Genomic DNA, 19878 nt, shown 5'->3' with positions numbered 1-19878 from the left:
ATGAGACTGAGACAGGATGGGAGTCTGCTGGCGATGAAGAGGAGGGTGATGATGATGATGATGATCCTGCTGGACTTTGCAAACTGTGAGTTCACTTGAAGAGAGAAAAAGATCAAACAACATCAAATGTATCCTTGAGTTGTCGGTGACATTGAACGCACCACCGAGGATGAATCCTTAACTTTTATCTTAAGTATAATAATAAATGTCAAAGAAAATATTATTATTGTGATTATTTATATTGTCAATTGTTGTATATGTCCCTATTTGTAAGGCTGGTAAAGTAAAGAATACAATAATAATGGAAGTAATAGAATAAAACAAAATCACATCTTAAAATGAGCCGAGGATTCTAGAAGAATACATACATGAATACATGAATACATGAATACATGAATACATAGACACATGAATGAATAAATACATGAATACATAGACAGATGAATGAATAAATACATGAATACATAGACACATGAATGAATAAATATATTCCAACATACATAAACACATAAAACGTTGCACAGCTGTGACGTTTAGTGGTCGCTCTTCCTCTGGTTCTTCTGACCTTCCTCCTCCTCTTCATCAGCTGTCGCGCTGCCGGCTCCCATCGGCGTCTCCATGCGGTCTGTGGACATGACGCACGTCCTGAGGTGGCGCCCCCTGCAGGCGGCCTGCGACACTGCGCTGCTCTACTCCGCTCAGTTCCAGGGGTGAGCCTTCACACACTGACACCGAGGAGGGGATTAATCCTACTCCCCACGAACGCACCATTTCCTCCAGGGAAAGAGTCTGAGGGTTTAGGGTGTGAGGGTTCAGGGTGTGAGGGTTCAGGGTGTAAGGGTTTAGGATGTGAGGGTTTAGGGTGTGAGGGTTCAGGGTGTAAGGGTTTAGGATGTGAGGGTTTAGGGTGTGAGGGTTTAGGGTGTGAGGGTTTAGGATGTGAGGGTTTAGGATGTGAGGGTTTAGGATGTGAGGGTTTAGGGTGTAAGGGTTTAGGATGTGAGGGTTTAGGATGTGAGGGTTCAGGGTGTAAGGGTTTAGGGTGTAAGGGTTTAGGATGTGAGGGTTTAGGATGGACTTTTGGGACTGGCCCAGAATGACATCAAACTTAAACTTTCAGTGACATTGAACGCACCACTGAGAAGAAACCTCACCTGATATTAAACTGAATCACATTTCAATCTTAAAAATATAAATATCATAAACATATAAAATGTTTTTAAGAAGTAAACATTGTGTCTGGTTTCCATATTGTATGAATCAGTATCAAGAAGACTTTGAACATCATGAATCACAGAGTTTTGACTATTGAAACATTTTAATGATCGCTGTTTAGTTTTCAGCCCACTAATTGTTTTCAACCAGTTGTAATGTATGATATTAATATCTGCAGTGAGCGCAAACAAAGCAGCGCACACACGAACATGTGAACGATGCCGGAGATTCCTGCTTCTACCTGTCAGCTGCGTCAACGAGCCGCTCGACCAGGACACACCTGCACTAATGACTTAATGAGCAGGTGTGTCTCACTGCGTCAGCGCTCACACAGCCAGACGTTCCTGCTCCACGACGTGGCTGCAATGAACATTCATGAACATTCATGAACATTCATGAACTCTGGAACATTAATGAACATTCATGAATTCTGGAACATTAATGAACATTAATGAACTCTGGAACATTAATGAACATTAATGAACATTAATGAACATTAATGAACATTCATGAACTCTGGAACATTCCCGGCTGCTTTGCGCTGCACGTTGTTCTGTCCTCTGGTTGTAACTCTTCATTGGAGCAGCTCACCTGCAGTGACGGGTCGGCTCCACCTGTCTGCAGGTGATTTCATATTTTATATATATATTCAATACTGCAATGTGGTTTTCAATCAAACATGATGCAAAACAAGAAGAACAGGGAGAGAAGAAAGAGTGGAGGGAGCAGCAGCTCAGTGAGGAGGAATGAGGGCAGGTTGCTCACGGAGGGAACCACAGCTGAAGAACCATGAAGAACCATGAAGAACCATGAAGAACCATGAAGGCAGAGGATCCTGACTTGTGTCTCTTTCGCCCTGCAGGGAGTTCGAGCAGGACTCCAACACCTGGCTGGACGCTCTGGAGTGCCAGCTGGTTCCTGACGCTCACTGCAACGTGACCGAGGACGTCAACTCTGACTCCGACTACAACCTGCGAGTCAGAGCGCAGTGCGGCTCGCTGCTGTCAGCCTGGACCGAGCTGAGCCCGGCCTTCAACCGCAGAGACAGTGAGACAGGAAGCTGCATTCTCTCTGCTGACCACCAGTGGGCGACTCCTCTGGTTGTATAGAAGTCTATGCTTCATGTGTTAAAGCTGCATTCTCTCTGCTGACCACCAGGGGGCGACTCCTCTGGTTGTATAGAAGTCTATGCTTCATGTGTTAAAGCTGCATTCTCTCTCCTGACCACCAGGGGGCGACTCCTCTGGTTGTATAGAAGTCTATGCTTCATGTGTTAAAGCTGCATTCTCTCTGCTGACCACCAGGGGGCGACTCCTCTGGTTGTATAGAAGTCTATGCTTCATGTGTTAAAGCTGCATTCTCTCTCCTGACCACCAGGGGGCGACTCCTCTGGTTGTATAGAAGTCTATGCTTCATGTGTTAAAGCTGCATTCTCTCTCCTGACCACCAGGGGGCGACTCCTCTGGTTGTATAGAAGTCTATGCTTCATGTGTTAAAGCTGCATTCTCTCTCCTGACCACCAGGGGGCGACTCCTCTGGTTGTATAGAAGTCTATGCTTCATGTGTTAAAGCTGCATTCTCTCTCCTGACCACCAGTGGGCGACTCCTCTGGTTGTATAGAAGTCTATGCTTCATGTGTTAAAGCTGCATTCTCTCTCCTGACCACCAGTGGGCGACTCCTCTGGTTGTATAGAAGTCTATGCTTCATGTCTGCATGTATAGCTTAAACAAATGAAAGTAAACTCGAGTCATGACTGAAAGTGAACTCTGGCAGCGGTCCTCACGGTGCCCAAGATGTCGGTGACGGTGGTGGGCGACGCCCTCCATGTGACCTTCGCCGAGCTTCCTCGCACCTCCATCGTCAGTGTGACGGTGTGGAAGAGAGGCGCCGAGCTGCAGGTCATAAATTCACCTCACCTGTTCTTTGTTTTTCTTTCATTCCTGTCTCATCCCTTTGTTTCTCCCCTCGATTTATTTCATCCATATTGAAATTGTTTTGCTCGTGAGAGCAACGGATTCCTTTTCAGGCTTTCTCCTTTTTTAATTTGGTTAAATTGAAGCTTCCTCACGCGTCTCTTTCAGGCCGTCCCATACTCTATGCCGGCGGAGCAGGCGGTGCTGCACGTCGCCGCCCTTCAGGAGGGAGCCGAGTACTGCGTCCGAGCTCAGACCGTCCTGAACGCTCGGCTCTACAGCCGGAGCACCGACGCCGAGTGCGTCTCCATCACAGGTCCTCCTCTTCACGCTGACTCTCATCTCATGTTCCTGACATATCTTCACAAACATGTCATCTTGCTCAACAAATCCTCCCACAGGAGGCTGAGAGATCGTTGTATAAAACTGTAAATCAAAGCTTGTTTTATGAAAGAAAAGCCCCGAACTGCTGTATGTGGATGTATTGAACACCATAAGTCATATACAAGTGAAATATATGGTTTAGTACATGAGAAAATTTAGATAGTATTTAAATGGACCCAATGGAACCAGTGGCTCCATTGGGTCCATTGGTTCCTGCACAAAGACAATTTTAAGGAACTTCTTATTTGACAATAATGTTGATACTTGAATATCATAATTGTCCTTTATTTCCATGACAAAGTCAGTTCCGCTGTCACTGTGACCTCCAAGCGCTCCGGTTGTTCTGTGGTGACTCAGGTTTCTCCTCTTCAGGTCCGGACGCCGCCTGGAAGCAGCCGACTGCCGTGACCTTGACCGTCGTCGTCATGGCGATGCTCCTGTTGGCCGTGTTCTGGTCCGTGTTGAACTGCCGGCCCGGCGCCTGCCAGGACTTCTTCCACAAGGAGCCACCGCCGCGCTCGCTGGTCGGTCCCGCCCACCATCAATGCACCGATCAATGCACCGATCAATGCACCGATCAGTACACTGATCCATGTTCATGTCATCGGAACACATTCACCCACTGTTAAAATATTGGACAAGAATAAATCACGTTGTTGTTCAGGGATGTGTGTGTGTGTGTGTGTGTGTGTGTGTGTGTGTGTGTATATATATGATCAAACATTCCATTTTTAACAGTGCACTCTTACTGTTGCAGGATACTGATTGGGACATTGAGGTCCAGGTGAGCCCAGAGGAGGCGGAGCTTTATGAACCGATCCACGTTAGCCCCGCCCCCAACGCCGATGAGCTGAGGATGCAGAAAGCCGACGAGTCGGAGCTTAAATTGACCGTGGATCTGGTGGACATGATTTCTTGAAGACTCTCCTGAGCTCAGCTCTCCTGGGAGTTTGTGGTGCATTCAAATCTCGTGGGAAAAAACTAGACCAAGCGGAGGAAACACAAGTGAACAGCATCAGCTGAGCTGCTTTGTAAACCAGCAACAGGAAACTTTTCCCAGAACACAACCGACAGTATCAGTGGTTTCCTGCAGAAACACAACAATTTATGTTCCAGTGGCAGCGCCCCCCAGAGGCCGCAGGGATTATGACTCTTGTCCGCCAGGAACAAAAGAAACGACCTGAGTTTACAAAACTCAACCCGGGAGATTGATTTCCTGCCTCAATGCAGCTTTAACACATGAAGCATAGACTTCTATACAACCAGAGGAGTCGCCCCCTGGTGGTCAGTATAGAGAATGCAGCTTTTGAATTGTGAATTGTTTGAAGTTGTTATAACTTATTTGACTGCTTGTTCTCAACGTCTAGCTCAAAATCTTTTGAATTATTTCAGAAAATATAAGTATAATTTAATGATTTTAAAGTTGATGCCATCAGTTTAAAGTTATCTGCACACAGTCACACAAAGTACACAATAAAGTGTTCAATGACATCAGAAAGGACTTCAGACAGATTTATTATTATAATCATTTAATCATTTTTCCATCTTCCACTTCATTACTACAAGACAATAAAATGCAATTCAGCACACAGCATAATTGTTGAAGTATTTATACTTTCAAGTCGATAACATTTTCTAGCACAAAGCAGATTAAGTTTAAAACATGTAAAGTAAACGTGTTGGTCCAATGGAATGAAACAGTCCAAAACAATCTTTCTAAACATATGAGAACATTAAAAAAGCTTCTGAGTGAATCCAGCTGCATAGTTCAACTTTCACATTGGTAACCCTAACCCCTAACCCTAACCCCTAACCCTAACCCTAACCCTAACCCTATTTCACATTCCACAAAAATAGCAAAAAAAGTACAGACATTTGTAAAAAAAGATCACTGTAATAAGTTTCACTCTTTATCAGACTTGTTTGTTCAAGCGTCGCTTCAGATTTCTCTCTCTCCGTCAGTTTGTCAGTGCTCTGCACCAGACGCAGCATCTGCCTGAAATTCTTTAAGTCTGTGCGAACACTCGGCCGTTTTATCAACTCGGCCATTCCTCACACCTGCAGAGTGACTTTTCATTCACAAAACATTTAAAAACACAACAACACTACAGAAATACAGCAACATGAGTCCATCAGCAGCGGTCGAAGCAGAAGAGCGAGTTGAAGTCGTGACTCTTCCTGTCTTGCTTCTGCTCCCCTGGCTTCTGTAATTCAGGAATAATCTAATCTAATTTGATATTCAGCATCCCCAGAGTACAGGCCCAGAACTACAGGCCCCATCAGCGCTGTTACTCGTCCTAATTTGGTTGTCTTGGCTATGGCCGATATTCCTTTAATACTGGCATCGGATCAGCACTCAACATGGGCCGAAACCCAAAGCCCAAGAATACGTTTTAAATAGTAAAGTTTTATCGTATCGGGCCTAAAAAAGGCAGATCGGTGCATTCCCAATTTCTATATACAGAGGGGGTCTCGTCTGGTTCTTGGTGGTGTTAGTTTAGACCTTGTCTTGGTCTCGTCTGGTTCTTGGTGGTGTTAGTTTAGACCTTGTCTTGGTCTCGTCTGGTTCTTGGTGGTGTTAGTTTGGACCTTGTCTTGGTCTCGTCTGGTTCTTGGTGGTGTTAGTTTGGATCTTGTCTTGGTCTCTGGTCTACAGATTCTTGGCGAGGGAGGATCTTCTCTCCTTTGTCCACTCTAGTCGTGAGCTCTGCTTTGCCTTTCATGTCTATCAGGTACTGAACCCGTTGGTTCCAGCCCACCTTGGCCTCAGATTTCTCTCCTTCAATGAGCATGTCAATGTACTCGGGGGTGGAGAGAGGATTTGGCTTCAGGGCTATCTCCTTAAGTCTGTTCAGACACTCAGCAGAGCTCTGCATCAGTTTTACCACCTCAGACTGCACAAGCTCATATTTAGCTGTCAGGTTTTCCATAATGGCCTCAAAAGGTGTCTTAGCCTGTGAGGCTTTCAGGAAATTCTTTTTCAGGTCATCTGACGTTCGTGTTTCTTTAACTTCCTTATACTCCCATCTGTACTTCTGGTTAAAATGTTGAGTCCAGTAGCATTTACCTGAGCACTCAGTGCAGTATCCATTTGGTCCCATTGCACAACAATCTTTTTTGTCCTGATCGTTTGAGAAGGCACAATTATAATGGCAGGTGAAATGACACTGCTGACAATTGGTGATGAAAATTCCAGTTCCAGAAATGTCTTCTTGAACAGGCTTTTTGATGGTGACTTCATACTCAAAGTCCTTGTTTCTGTTGATATCTGCCTCAAACACTTTCAGTTTTTCAGATGTCTCTTTAATCTCCTCAAGCTGAGCTAACCCAAGTTTAACCTGCGTCTGCAAATTTTCAATTGAGTTCTCGAGCCTCTTTCTCTCTCTGAGGACCTCCTTCGTCATGGTCAAGCTTTTGGTTTCGATGACATTCAAAGCAACAAAGAACCTCTTCATGCTTTTTGTCCCCATGTTCCAAAACATCTGATCAAAGCCTCCTTCTTCGTCTTCATCCTCATCATCCCCGCCTGCTTCAGGTGATTTGTTGACTGCAAACAACGCTGAGTTGTTGAACTTGAAGTGAATCGGCAGCCCGTTCTTTGTTTTGGGACACGGGACACCTGCTTCATTGATCCCCCCTAGAACCGGTGGTTGTTGGCCGTCAGCAAATGTCACCAGAACTCTGATGTTTTCTGCCACATCTTTGCCAAAGATTGAGAGCACAGAATCAAACACATACTTCTGTGATGGTGTGAGTCGTGCTAAAGCCGCCTGAACCACGAAACACACAGAGTGGATGTCACTGACGCCATGCTTAGCAGAGAAGAGGTTACGGAGCTGTTCTGTGATCTCTTTGTCTCTTTTTATGCCTCCTGTATCTCCAAAGCCCGGAGTGTCAATGATGGTCAGTGAGCAATCTATTGTCGAGCCTTCCAGATGGTTGATTTTGTACACAGTGACTTCAGTAGTCTGACTGTGAGCTTGTGATTTAGTTTGATCCTCATCAACTAACTTAAACCGAAACTTATCGTCCCATTTCACACCCAGAATGTAATTGATCATCCCGTTGATGAGAGTTGACTTCCCAGCACCAGTGGCTCCGAGGACCATTATGGTGCGATTAGACCCGTGTGGGGGCTCTTTCCCAAAGGTGAAACATCTGCAGCCCTCTATTTGGAGGTGTTCTTCCTTCAGGGGCACTTTATAAACCGGGAGAGGCCCCGTGTGGGTTCTTAGCAGTGTGCTATTTGCTTTCACAGCTTCAGCAAGCCGTTTGGGGGAGGGGCTGATGAAATGTTTGATAGCCTGCATTTTGAAGATACCAGGACCAGCCCTCTGAAAAGTTAGCTTGTTCTAATCAGAAAACTTTTGCACTTGTGGTCTGTACGGACTTCTGCTCTTCTCGGGTCCAGATCTGCAAAAGATGAGCAGAACAAAAGTATAAATGCACAGAATTCAACCCTAAGTTTTTACTCAAGCAGCATTAAGATGAATACAGGCTCAGATCACCATGACTAATACTGAAACTGAGTCGGCCACATAGAGCAAAGCAGTTTAACCCTTTGCAGGTAAAAGGACACGGGGAATGGACGTTGTGGTTGATCGTCATGGACTTAAACAAATCACATCTTTAGTTTGACCAGCTGGGTGTGCTCTTTGACGTGCAGCGCCTGCGTAATGGCGTGGACGTGTGACCATTAACATGCGCTGTGATTGGTCAGTGGGGCAGTGTGAGTTTTGTAAATACCCTGCACCACACACTCCGGTACTTTAGGTGGTGCTGTAGGCACCTTGTCAAGTTGGTTGCACGAGAAGAAGAACACTTTAATTTGTAGACAAGAAGAAGCTGGAGACGATTCCCTGTGGATTCTGTGTAACACTTAGACCGACTGGCAAGCACATCTCATGAGCCATGGAACCTGGAAAGCAGGTCTGCATAGCTTGCTGTTAGCTTGCGAGCTAACTAGCACTCATGAGCTAACTAGCACTTGAGAGCTAACTAGCACTTGCACACTAACTCGTCCTTGCAAGCTTACTAGCGCACGCAAGCTAACTAGCGTTCGCGGGGGAGGGGGCGTGCTGTGATCACAGCGTCGTGGCGGACAACACCACGGACCACCACTGATACACACACATCCATGTTATTTGTGCATATATATATATATATATATATATATATATATATATATATATATACATATGTATGTATATATATGTATGTATATATACATCCATCCATTATCTTAACCGCTTATCCTCATTAGGGTCGCGGGGCGCTGGAGCCGATCCCAGCTGTCAAGGGGCGAAGGCAGGGTTCACCCTGGACAGGTCGCCAGTCCATCACAGGGCAGACATATAGACAAACAACCATTCACACTCACATTCACACCTACGGGCAATTTAGAGTCCAATTAACCTATGCAGCATGTCTTTGGACTGTGGGAGGAAGCCGGAGAACCCGGAGAGAACCCACGCTGCCACGGGGAGAACATGCAAACTCCACACAGAAGGACCTGCCAGACCAGTATCCGAACCCCACCCCGCCCGGGATCCGAACCACAGACCCTCTTGCTGTGAGGCGTCAGTGCTAGCCACTACACCACCGTGCATATATATATGTATATATATATATATATATATATACATATATATATATACATGTATATATATATATATATATATATATATACATATATATATATACATGTATATATATATATATATATATATATATATATATACATATATATATATACATGTATATATATATATATATATATATATATATATATATATATATATATATATATATATGCATGCATACATGCATGGATGTATATATATATATATATATATATATATATATATATATATATATATATATATATATACATGCATGCATACATGCATGGATGTATGTATGCATGTATGTATGTATGTGTGTATGTATGTATGTATGTATTTATGTATGTATGTATGTATGCATGTATGTATGTATGTATGTATGTATGTATGTATGCATGTATGTATGTATGTATGTATGTATGTATGCATGTATGTATGTATGTAGGTTTCACATTGCAGGTTAATGGTAATATATGGAAGTTGAGTTGTGAAGCAACAATAAACTAATGGTTCCTTTTCATAATTGATAATCAAACATGTGGGACGGCTTGTAAACAACTGATTTGGACAAAACTCAAACTTGAAGGCAAATTGAACAAAGTGTATTTGCTATATTCTTTTTTAATTTAATTTAATTTAATTTATTTTAATTTTTAAAGTTGATTTAACCAGGAAAGCCTGACTGAGATTAACATGTAAAGAGTGTCCTGGCCAAGACAGCAGGAGCACACAGTTTCACAAAGTCTCAAACATACAAGATAAAACAGTACAGAACGTGTTCAGATCACAGCGAGTGAAACCAAACGAAAGCTCCAGTCATCATGTCACCGTTCACACAGATGCACATTCATCAGTCAGACACATCGACAGACAGGCGACCCTTCCTCCAACTCTCTCAATCCGTTTTTAAAAACACCGGAAGAGACCAGCTGTAAGATGGACTCCAAAAACCATAAACTCAAGCAAATCATTATGAAATGAAGTCAGACAGAACGTTTGTTCAGCAACTTACCGCTCAGCTTCAGCTTGTGTCTGCCGGCAGGAGAGGAGAGCTCTGCTGCAGCTCACTGTGTAGCTGCTTTTATAGAGAACACACAGACACGCACACAGACACGCGCACACACACACCCCTCCCCCCCACACACAGACCCACACCCTTTTACAATAAAGGAGACCATTTCTGAGAAATCTCAGCCAGCTGAAAATGAAAGTAAAAGTGAATCTTTTTAAAAAAAACAACAAAAAAAACAGTTGTATCCATCAGAGCAATATGTGATGCTGTAAGGTGACAGTGCAACTATTATGTCAGGTTACAGTGCAGTGATGCTGTCAGGTTACAGTGCAGTGATGCATGATTGTACTGTGATCAGGAAAGGAGGAATAAAGTCTCTTAAAGTTGTCTTTGTCTGTTTATTTCTTGCAAGAAGGAAAAGTCTGCAACAGCTCCTCACAGCTTTCACCTTTAGACACACCAGAAGTTACACAACTCCTCAGAAGGAGTCTGAGGGTTGTCTAATAAAAGTAGACAGTGTGATAAACTAGTCCAAGACAGATCCTGCGTATGCAGAGTCAGCATATTTCTCACCAGCACAGTGACTCAGAGCCGTGGCCCTCAGGGGCCTCCTGCTTGGCACCTTGTCGTTAGACACAGACGACTATCTCTGCAGATTCTGCTTCACCCTCCTAACATAAGCAATGCTTTACTTTACCATCACAGCATTCAAAGAGAATGAAGTCTGTACCAATCACTTTGGGAAGATGTTTGTGGTTTCAGCTCCTGTGACCTCACACAGGTTGTTCAGCAGACAGGAAGGAACCCGTTCACGGTACTTTTCAAACACACAAAACAAACAGAAGCACCTTTGACAACAGGAAGTGAAGTCCTGCTTCAGTTCCCTTTGTGGTGACTTTACATTTACAGTTAGCACGCACACAAACACAAGCAGCCGTGTGATTAAAACGTTAAATACATCAAACGTTTAGTGTGCAGCTCTTTTCAAATATACATTAGATGTTTAATCCTTCAAATGTGAGAAATTGGAAGTACTTTCAATGAAACACCAAGTTAAACAATAAATAATGTGTTATGTATCGTGTCCTGTGAGCTTTATCCTGATCATAAAGGTTTTGGACCTTGTACTTATATTTCCTCAGTGTACTTGCAGCCGACCAAAGCCTTTTCCGGGAAATCATGCCGGTTCTCCTCTGTGCCGCCTCCTGCTGGTGAATAAACATGAGGGGGCGTGTCTCTTCCTCAGCAACATAAAGGCTGAAGGCAGCGCAGCGCCTCAGAGGATCACATCATCGCCACTGTGAGTACGCTCCTGCTGTTTGTGTGTCTGTGTGAGTCTTCAGAGATGTTTAACTGTTGCAATGGCTCTAAATGTTGTGTGTAAATCCTGTGAGCAGCTGTAAGAATAAGTACTAGCAGTATTTAGGAGAATTATGTATGAAACTAAAAAGGAATTGTAGAAGTTTAGAAGTCCACATTTGCTTTTTGCTTTGGATAAAGAACGACAACATGCTGTTACTCAGTCCAGCTCCGGGTGCACACTGACATGACTTGATATGAGTAATACGTATTATTTGCTCCAACTTATGATATAAGTGGTAAATTGTAAACACGTGACGCTGACGTGGTGAGCGCTCCATGACCCTGATGTCCTGATGGACAGCTGTGCATACTTCATTCATCCTGTTAAGTTTACCCCAGAAGCAACATGTTGTGTCTCTGCTACAATAACTCCACAAGGTGACGTAGCACTAAGCCTTTGCACAGCAGGATCCTCACATCACTGAACTGATGTACCTTCTGTTTCCACAGGTGCATGCTGGGAGATGGACGCTGAAGCCAGCAGAACGATAGAGGTGGCGGCGCTCGGCCGGCCGTTCAGCCTCGGGATGTTGTATGACTGCCGCCAAGACTCCCTGGTGCCCGGTGAGGACCCCATGTTGTATATATATATATATATATACATATATATATATATATATATATATATATATATACATATATATATATATATATATATATATATATATATATATATATATATATATATATATATATATATTTATATATTTATATATACATGTGTGTGTGTGTGTCCCTGGTGAGGACCCCATGTTGTAGGAATATATATGTGTGTGTGTGTGTCCCTAGCAAGGACCCCATATTGTAATATTGTATAATATATATATATATATATATATATATATATATATATATATATATATATATATATATATATATATATATGTGTGTGTGTGTGTGTGTGTGTCCCTGGCAAGGACACCCATATCCCCATATATATATATATATATATATATATATATATATATATATATATATATATACATATATATATATATATATATATATATATATATATATATATATACATATATATATATATATATATATACATATATATATATATATATATATACATATATATATACATATATATATATATATATATATATATATATTTATATATTTATATATACATGTGTGTGTGTGTGTCCCTGGTGAGGACCCCATGTTGTAGGAATATATATGTGTGTGTGTGTGTCCCTAGCAAGGACCCCATATTGTAATATTGTATAATATATATATATATATATATATATATATATATATATATATATATATATATATATATATATATATATATGTGTGTGTGTGTGTGTGTGTGTCCCTGGCAAGGACACCCATATCCCCATATATATATATATACATATATATATATATATATATACATATATATATATATATATATATATATATATATATATATATATATATATATATATATATATACATATATATATATATATATATATATATATATATATATATATATATATATATATATATATATATATATATATATATATATATATATATGTGTGTGTGTGTGTGTGTGTGTGTGTCCCTGGCAAGGACACCCATATCCCCATATATATATATATATATATATATATATATATATATATACATATATATATATATATATATACATATATATATATATATACATATATATATATATATATACATATATATATATATATATATATATATATATATATATATATATATATGTATATATATGTGTGTGTGTGTGTCCCTGGCAATGACACCCATATCCCATATATATATATATATGAATGAATATATACATGTGTATGTGTGTGTCCATGGTAAGGACCCCGTGTTGTATGAATATATACATATATGTGTGTGTGTGTGTGTGTGTGTGTGTGTGTGTGTGTGTGTGTGTCCATGGTAAGGACCTCATGTTGTGTGTATATATAAATTTTGAAAAAAGTTGAAAAGAAATAACTGATTAATCACATTTTCTGCGATTAACTGCATTATGCTCCAAATTCCATAATGAAGTAAAAATTAGTGTATTGCACGCTTTTATTTTAAAGTAATGTTATCAGAACAATATAACAGCACTCTGGAACAACAACAAGTTAACATACCTACATATATAGTTTATAATTATAAACTATTATAGCTCATAATAGTTTATAATTTTTCTTTTTTTTCTGAACAGATAATGTTCAGTAGTAAGGGTCCCTGTGAGTGTCAAGCCACTCCTTTTGTCCATGTTTAATAGTAAGGGTCCCTGTCAAATAGTTAACGTCGTTAAAGGATTGCCAGATTAATCTTGCGTTAACGCATTAATCTGTCCAGCCCTATATATATATATATATATATATATATATATATATATATATATATATATATATATATATATATAATTTAATGTGTCTTTTTTTAAATGATAAAATAGATAACTATATAACTGATGGCGCGCCACTGATATTTAAAAGGTGAATTTAAGAAATTATGTCAAATTCAGAAAAGGGGCCTCAGACCCTGAAGGGGTGATTACCGAGCTTTGGAGTGGCTTGCTATTCATACAATGGCACTGTAATGGTTCATTGTTGGTTCTTACATGTGTCTTCTAACACAGTGAATGACACTCTCATTCGCAATACATTCCTTGATTAAATCTTTCTATTTCATGGAATTTTCTATCAAATCCACGATAGCAATGGTCATTGCTAGATTACTGTGATCATCATTCTTATTTGAAAAAAAAGGAATTACTGATCAGTTTTGAATAGTCTAAATGAAATTGATGTATGTGAAAGAATGTATATGTATATATGTTTGAGTTATTTTCTCACTTCTTTTTTGGCAGGCATTACACTGTGGGACTGCAATGACCTGGACAAAGATACAAGAGAAAGACCAAAACCAAGCAGTGACTTTGAGATAGTTGCTTCTGATTCAATTAATGATAAATCTTCAGCGCTAAAGGTTGAAGCCTCTCTGAAAGCAAGTTTCTTGGGTGGACTGGTGGAGGTTGAAGGATCGGCCAAATACCTGAATGATCGTAAGACATCCAAACATCAGGCCAGAGTTACACTAAGCTACAAAGCTACCACAAAGTTCCAGGAACTGTCCATGAATCAGCTTGGAAGAAGCAACGTGAAGTATCCGTATGTCTTTGATCAAGGATTAGCAACACATGTAGTCACAGGTATTCTTTATGGGGCACAAGCCTTCTTTGTCTTTGACCGTGAGGTGTCTGGAACAGAAACTCATCAAGACATTCAGGGGAACCTGAAGGTGATGATCAAGAAGATTCCCTGCCTTTCGATTGAGGGTGAAGGTTCCCTGAAGATGGAAGACAAGGACAGAGAGAACGTTGAGAAATTCTCCTGCAAATTCCATGGAGACTTTTCTCTTGAAAAGAATCCTGTGTCCTTTCAGGACGCAGTAGAAGTCTACCAAAGTCTGCCAAGACTGCTGGGAACCAACGGAGAGAACGCTGTACCAATGAAGGTCTGGCTGCTGCCATTGACCAGTTTAGATTCTTCTGCTGCTAAACTCGTACGTCAGATAAGTATAAGATTAGTTCAAGAATCCCAGAGTGTCCTGGAGGACTTCAGCGAGCTGGAAATGAGGTGCAATGATGCACTGAGAACCACCACTGCACAGCAGTTCCCACAGATTGGCAAAAAGATTAAAACCTTTAAAGAGATGTGCTCTGAGTTCAGACTGGAACTCCAACGAACTTTGGCAAAGAAACTTCCATCAATCCGAGGAGGAGGAGAAGAGGAAGCTGTGCTCGCTGAGATCCTGAAGAAAAGACGTTCTTCTCCTTTCAACAGCAACAACCTGAACGAGTGGATGGACTGTAAAGACAAGGAAGTCTCTATTTTAAAGTCTTTCACCAAGATGATGAAAAACACCAAGATCATTCCATCGCTACATGATCTCCATGATGAAATTCTCAGTGCAGAACATGTGGTGTGTTTTGTCTTCACCTCACTGGGAAGTGATGAATCGTACCTCTCAACCTTATCAGACTACTTAAGACAAACAGCAGACAACCCTCAAGATGCACACAGTCAAGATTTAGAGAAGGAACAATGGTTCCTTTCCCACAAAGTCACAGATACATTGAGACAGAAAGCAAAGCTCTTCAGTGACTTTGCAGAGGCCAACAAGGAGAACCAGAACATTAAGTTCTTGACTTTGGGATCAACAAATGAGGCACAGAAAGGTTCAACCATCTACCTTTATAAAGACGGCTTTTCTGTCAGCGAGAACTTTGAGCCACCTTCAAAGCCTGAAACAGGAACCGTAAGGGACATCAACCACAACAGTGTGACGCTGAAGATTTCTCCACCCAAATATGGAGCAGAGAACACCACCTCCTACTCTGTTGAGTACTGTGTCAGTGGAGAGGAAGGATGGAAACAGAAGACAGCATCAAAAGGTGAAGAGGTCACAGTGAGCGACCTGAGTCCTAACACAGAGTACGAGTTCAAATGCAGAGCAGTGACCTCAGCAGGTGTCGGGCCAGCCAACGACGTCAGTGGTTCCACTAAAACCTTACCTTGCAGCCCTCCTGGACAGCCTCAAGTTGAACCACACTCAGGAGAGATCTCAGTCAGCTGGGAGAAACCTGCTGAGCTCGGACAAGATGTCCTCATTATGAGCTCCATCGTGGAGTACGCCAAGACGGACCACGGGGGCAAAGAGGAAGATCTCCAATGGAAACAAACCATGTCAACGGCTGAGAAGGCGATCATCTCAGGACTTCACCCAGAGACAGAATATGTGGTCAGGGTCAGGTGTGATTGTGGTTTAGCCGGCAGAAGCAAAGAAAGCATCACTGTTCATGTCTGCACAACTAAACGTGAATTTGCACGTCTTGCAGAGTACCTGAAACATATTAGCAAGAGGATAAATTCTGAATCTCCCACAGTTTACAAACTGCCTCTGACAGAAGAAGATATGGAGATCGATGGATGCCGGAAATACGACTTTGGCAAAGAAACTATGAGACAAAATCGCACAATAATGCTTCTTGGAGCGACCGGATCAGGAAAGTCTACTCTGATCAATGGAATGATCAACTACATTGTTGGTGTGGAGTGGAAGGACCCTTTCAGATTCCAGTTAGTTCATGAGGATCAGTCGAGATCGCAGACTGAAAGCCAGACCTCTGAAGTCACTGTGTACAAGATCAACCACCAGGAGGGATTTCAGATCCCTTTCACTCTGACTGTTGTGGACACACCAGGCTTCGGGGACACAAGGGGAATAGGGAGAGACCGGGAGATCACAGAGCAAATCCGGAGGCTTTTCACCTCCGTTTCTGGAGTCAGTGAGATTGATGCATTGTGTTTTGTGACTCAGGCTTCTCTTGCACGACTCACCGCAACACAACGGTATGTGTTTGATTCGGTGCTCTCCATCTTTGGCAAAGATGTGACAGAGAACATTGAGATGCTGGTGACTTTTGCAGACGGCAAGCAGCCACCGGTTCTTGAGGCAATTAACGCCTCTGCAGTTCCATGTCCCAAAAACGACATCGGGCTTCCGGTTCACTTCAAGTTCAACAACTCGGCATTGTTTGCAAAGAAGAGGAGCAGCAGCGACGGGGTCTGCGACGATGATGACGACGATGATGATGACGACGACTTTGACGAAATGTTTTGGAATATGGGTGCCAAGAGCATGGGGAGGTTCTTCACTGCTTTGGATAAAATGGCAACCAAAAGCCTGCTGATGACCAGGGAGGTTCTCAAAGAACGGAAGCACCTCGAAACTGCCATTGAGGGTTTGCAACCGCAGGTTAAAGCCGGATTGGCGAAACTTGAAGAAATCAAGTCAACGAAAGAAAAGATTAAAGAGCACGAAACGGTCATGACTTCAAACGAGAACTTTGAGATCGAGGTGGAGGTGATTAAGCCAATCCAACAACTGCTCACGAAGAAAGGAGAGTACATCACCAACTGTCAGAAATGTTCAATAACATGCCACTACCCATGCGGGATTCCAGACGACTGCGACAAAAAGGGCTGCGCGTCAATGGATCGGTTCGGGATGTGCACCGTCTGCCCCGGCAAATGCATGTGGAATCTGCATTCCAACCAGACGTACAAGTGGGAGTACGTCCCGGTCAAAGAGAAGCAAACGCTGCAGGAGCTCAAAGACAAGTACAAAAAGGCCACAGAGGGAAAGATAACGGTTCAGGAACTGATCGAGAGGCAGGAGGAAGAGATCGTTCAGCTTCAGGAGATGGTCGTCGCCCTCATGGATCAGTCGGCTCACTCCATAACTCGCCTGCAGGAGATCGCCCTGAGGCCCAACCCGCTGACCACCCCGGAGTACATCGACATGATGATCGAAGGAGAGCGGTCGGAGGCCAAACCGGGCTACACGGCTCGGATTCAGTCGCTGACGGCAATGAAGGAGAAAGCAAAAATCATCTCCAAAGTAGCCAGACGAGATAAACTTACGAGAACGGAGGAGGAGTTGCTACAAGAGAAACAGGAGCGGAAAGCAAAGAAGGGTTATATCAAGAAATTCATGAATTGGGTGGGAATGTAGCACCACCGTGATGCTGTTGTGTTGATGTAAACTCAAACTGTCCAGAGGAGCCACCGTTTTGCCGCTTGTGTGTCGACGTGATCACAGCTGAAATGTGTATTTTTGTGTAGCTTTTTTTGCAAGTTAGCATGCAGACAGTTAGCATGACATGTTATCACTTAACGCTTCACCAGCTGATGGCGCTAGAGGCCATTCGGTTAAATGAAAACAACAAAATCATTGAACGCTCCACATTTCATGGCGAAATGTTATTTTTTTTAGTTGGCGAAGAACTTTGTGGTCATGATCTGCTCGGTAACAAACTCTTAAGCTTTATTTTCACGCTCAATATTCAAGATTGAAGTCATAGTTTAAGTGTTTACTGAAACCTTTTGTTCGTACTTGTGTGAAAATGTCAAAGACAGAAACCACAATTTGTTTTTTAACATAATTAAATTCTGTTTTTTAGCGTTAGTTGGTTGAAGGTGAGCTTCATGGTGAACGCACCAGACTTATGAATATAGCATTAATACACTTTCCCTGTGTTTTAACCCGCGATATATTTTGGGTTTTTTGTTTTCTTTCATGCTTTTTGTGGCTCAATTGTACGTGAAATACTAGAAAAGACATAAATAATCATATGTTAATGTGTGAACACGACAACACCAGATGTGGGAGTAAATATGCTGGTCTTATTTTAATGTGATTAAGATATGATAATAAACTGATTTAGTTGATTATGTCTTTCTTTTTCGCTCATGTTTTATATTTATAGCTCAGGTAATGTTAATATTAATATTTATAGTTCCAGCTCAAGTAAATGTTACTGATCAGTTAAACTTCAAACTTCATCAGTAAACAATGTGAATTTTACTTTTCTTTATGTGCTTATTTGTCAACGTTCAGTTTAACTTTAGAATCCTTTTTTATTCTAAAAGTCATATTAAAATCATTTCAGCAGTTTTTTATATTTAAACTTCTTCTCCACGACGCCTCAGAGGCAAACGTTGTACTTTTTACACTGTTAAAGTTCTGTTGGTGTACAAATACATAAAAAACACGTGACAATCCTTTAAATTGTTCACTGCAGCATCTCATTAACTATTGCGTATATATACATATATATGTATATATACATATATATGTATATATACATATGTATATATACATATATATGTATATATACATATATACATATATATACATATATATGTATATATACATATATACATATGTATATATACATATATATACACGCACACACATATATATATATATATATATGTACACACACAAACATAGATATCCTATATCTCAGGAGACACTTTACTGGTCTATGAATACTATCAATTATCTAATAATAATGTATATGTATTTAATACTAGTGTACTTTTACTCCATAAAGCTGGTAACACTGGTGTACTTTTACTCCATAAAGCTGGTAACACTGGTGTACTTTTACTCCATAAAGCTGGTAACACTGGTGTACTTTTACTCCATAAAGCTGGTAACACTGGTGTACTTTTACCCCATAAAGCTGGTAACACTGGTGTACTTTTACTCCATAAAGCTGGTAACACTGGTGTACTTTTACTCCATAAAGCTGGTAACACTGGTGTACTTTTACTCCATAAAGCTGGTAACACTGGTGTACTTTTACCCCATAAAGCTGGTAACACTGGTGTACTTTTACCCCATAAAGCTGGTAACACTGGTGTACTTTTACTCCATAAAGCTGGTAACACTGGTGTACTTTTACCCCATAAAGCTGGTAACACTGGTGTACTTTTACTCCATAAAGCTGGTAACACTGGTGTACTTTTACTCCAT

General features: G+C 41.3%; 3 protein-coding genes across 3 annotated transcripts; 2 read left to right on the top strand and 1 right to left on the bottom strand.

Moving 5' to 3' along the window:
* crfb16 (cytokine receptor family member B16) lies at positions 1 to 4875 on the top strand. The gene is made up of 7 exons (XM_068601263.1): positions 1 to 85; positions 587 to 710; positions 2078 to 2262; positions 2990 to 3114; positions 3298 to 3445; positions 3886 to 4037; positions 4271 to 4875. Exons 1-7 carry the CDS (start codon positions 1 to 3, stop codon positions 4430 to 4432), a joined length of 981 nt encoding a protein of 326 aa, XP_068457364.1. The 3' UTR covers positions 4433 to 4875.
* A 475-nt stretch (positions 4876 to 5350) lies between these two features.
* On the bottom strand, positions 5351 to 10174 carry LOC137779705 (uncharacterized). Its single transcript, XM_068567858.1, has 2 exons — positions 10150 to 10174; positions 5351 to 7926 (listed from the first exon to the last, which is right to left on the bottom strand). Exon 2 carries the CDS (start codon positions 7821 to 7823, stop codon positions 6135 to 6137), a length of 1689 nt encoding a protein of 562 aa, XP_068423959.1. The 5' UTR covers positions 7824 to 7926; positions 10150 to 10174; the 3' UTR covers positions 5351 to 6134.
* A 1269-nt stretch (positions 10175 to 11443) lies between these two features.
* LOC137779634 (uncharacterized) lies at positions 11444 to 18788 on the top strand. Its single transcript, XM_068567714.1, has 3 exons — positions 11444 to 11449; positions 11962 to 12075; positions 14360 to 18788. The coding sequence occupies exons 2-3, from the start codon at positions 11976 to 11978 to the stop codon at positions 18067 to 18069; spliced, it is 3810 nt and encodes a 1269-aa protein (XP_068423815.1). The 5' UTR covers positions 11444 to 11449; positions 11962 to 11975; the 3' UTR covers positions 18070 to 18788.
* Positions 18789 to 19878: the final 1090 nt, after the last annotated feature.

Source organism: Clinocottus analis, unplaced genomic scaffold, assembly GCF_023055335.1.
Source record: "Clinocottus analis isolate CAN_PGR_092001 unplaced genomic scaffold, fCliAna1.0.p SCAF_11, whole genome shotgun sequence".
Classification (NCBI taxonomy): domain Eukaryota; kingdom Metazoa; phylum Chordata; class Actinopteri; order Perciformes; family Cottidae; genus Clinocottus; species Clinocottus analis.
This window is presented reverse-complemented; position numbering and strand designations above follow the sequence as displayed.

Bases quoted from the DNA above. Each gene is read 5' to 3' on its own strand.
- LOC137779634 (XM_068567714.1), top strand. From the start codon at position 11,976: ATGGACGCTGAAGCCAGCAGAACGATAGAGGTGGCGGCGCTCGGCCGG. The intron at 12,076-14,359 runs GTGAGGACCCCA...CTTTTTTGGCAG, and splicing joins CCAAGACTCCCTGGTGCCCG to GCATTACACTGTGGGACTGC.
- crfb16 (XM_068601263.1), top strand. From the start codon at position 1: ATGAGACTGAGACAGGATGGGAGTCTGCTGGCGATGAAGAGGAGGGTG. The intron at 711-2,077 runs GTGAGCCTTCAC...TTCGCCCTGCAG, and splicing joins TACTCCGCTCAGTTCCAGGG to GGAGTTCGAGCAGGACTCCA. The intron at 3,446-3,885 runs GTCCTCCTCTTC...TCTCCTCTTCAG, and splicing joins CGAGTGCGTCTCCATCACAG to GTCCGGACGCCGCCTGGAAG.
- LOC137779705 (XM_068567858.1), bottom strand. From the start codon at position 7,823: ATGCAGGCTATCAAACATTTCATCAGCCCCTCCCCCAAACGGCTTGCT.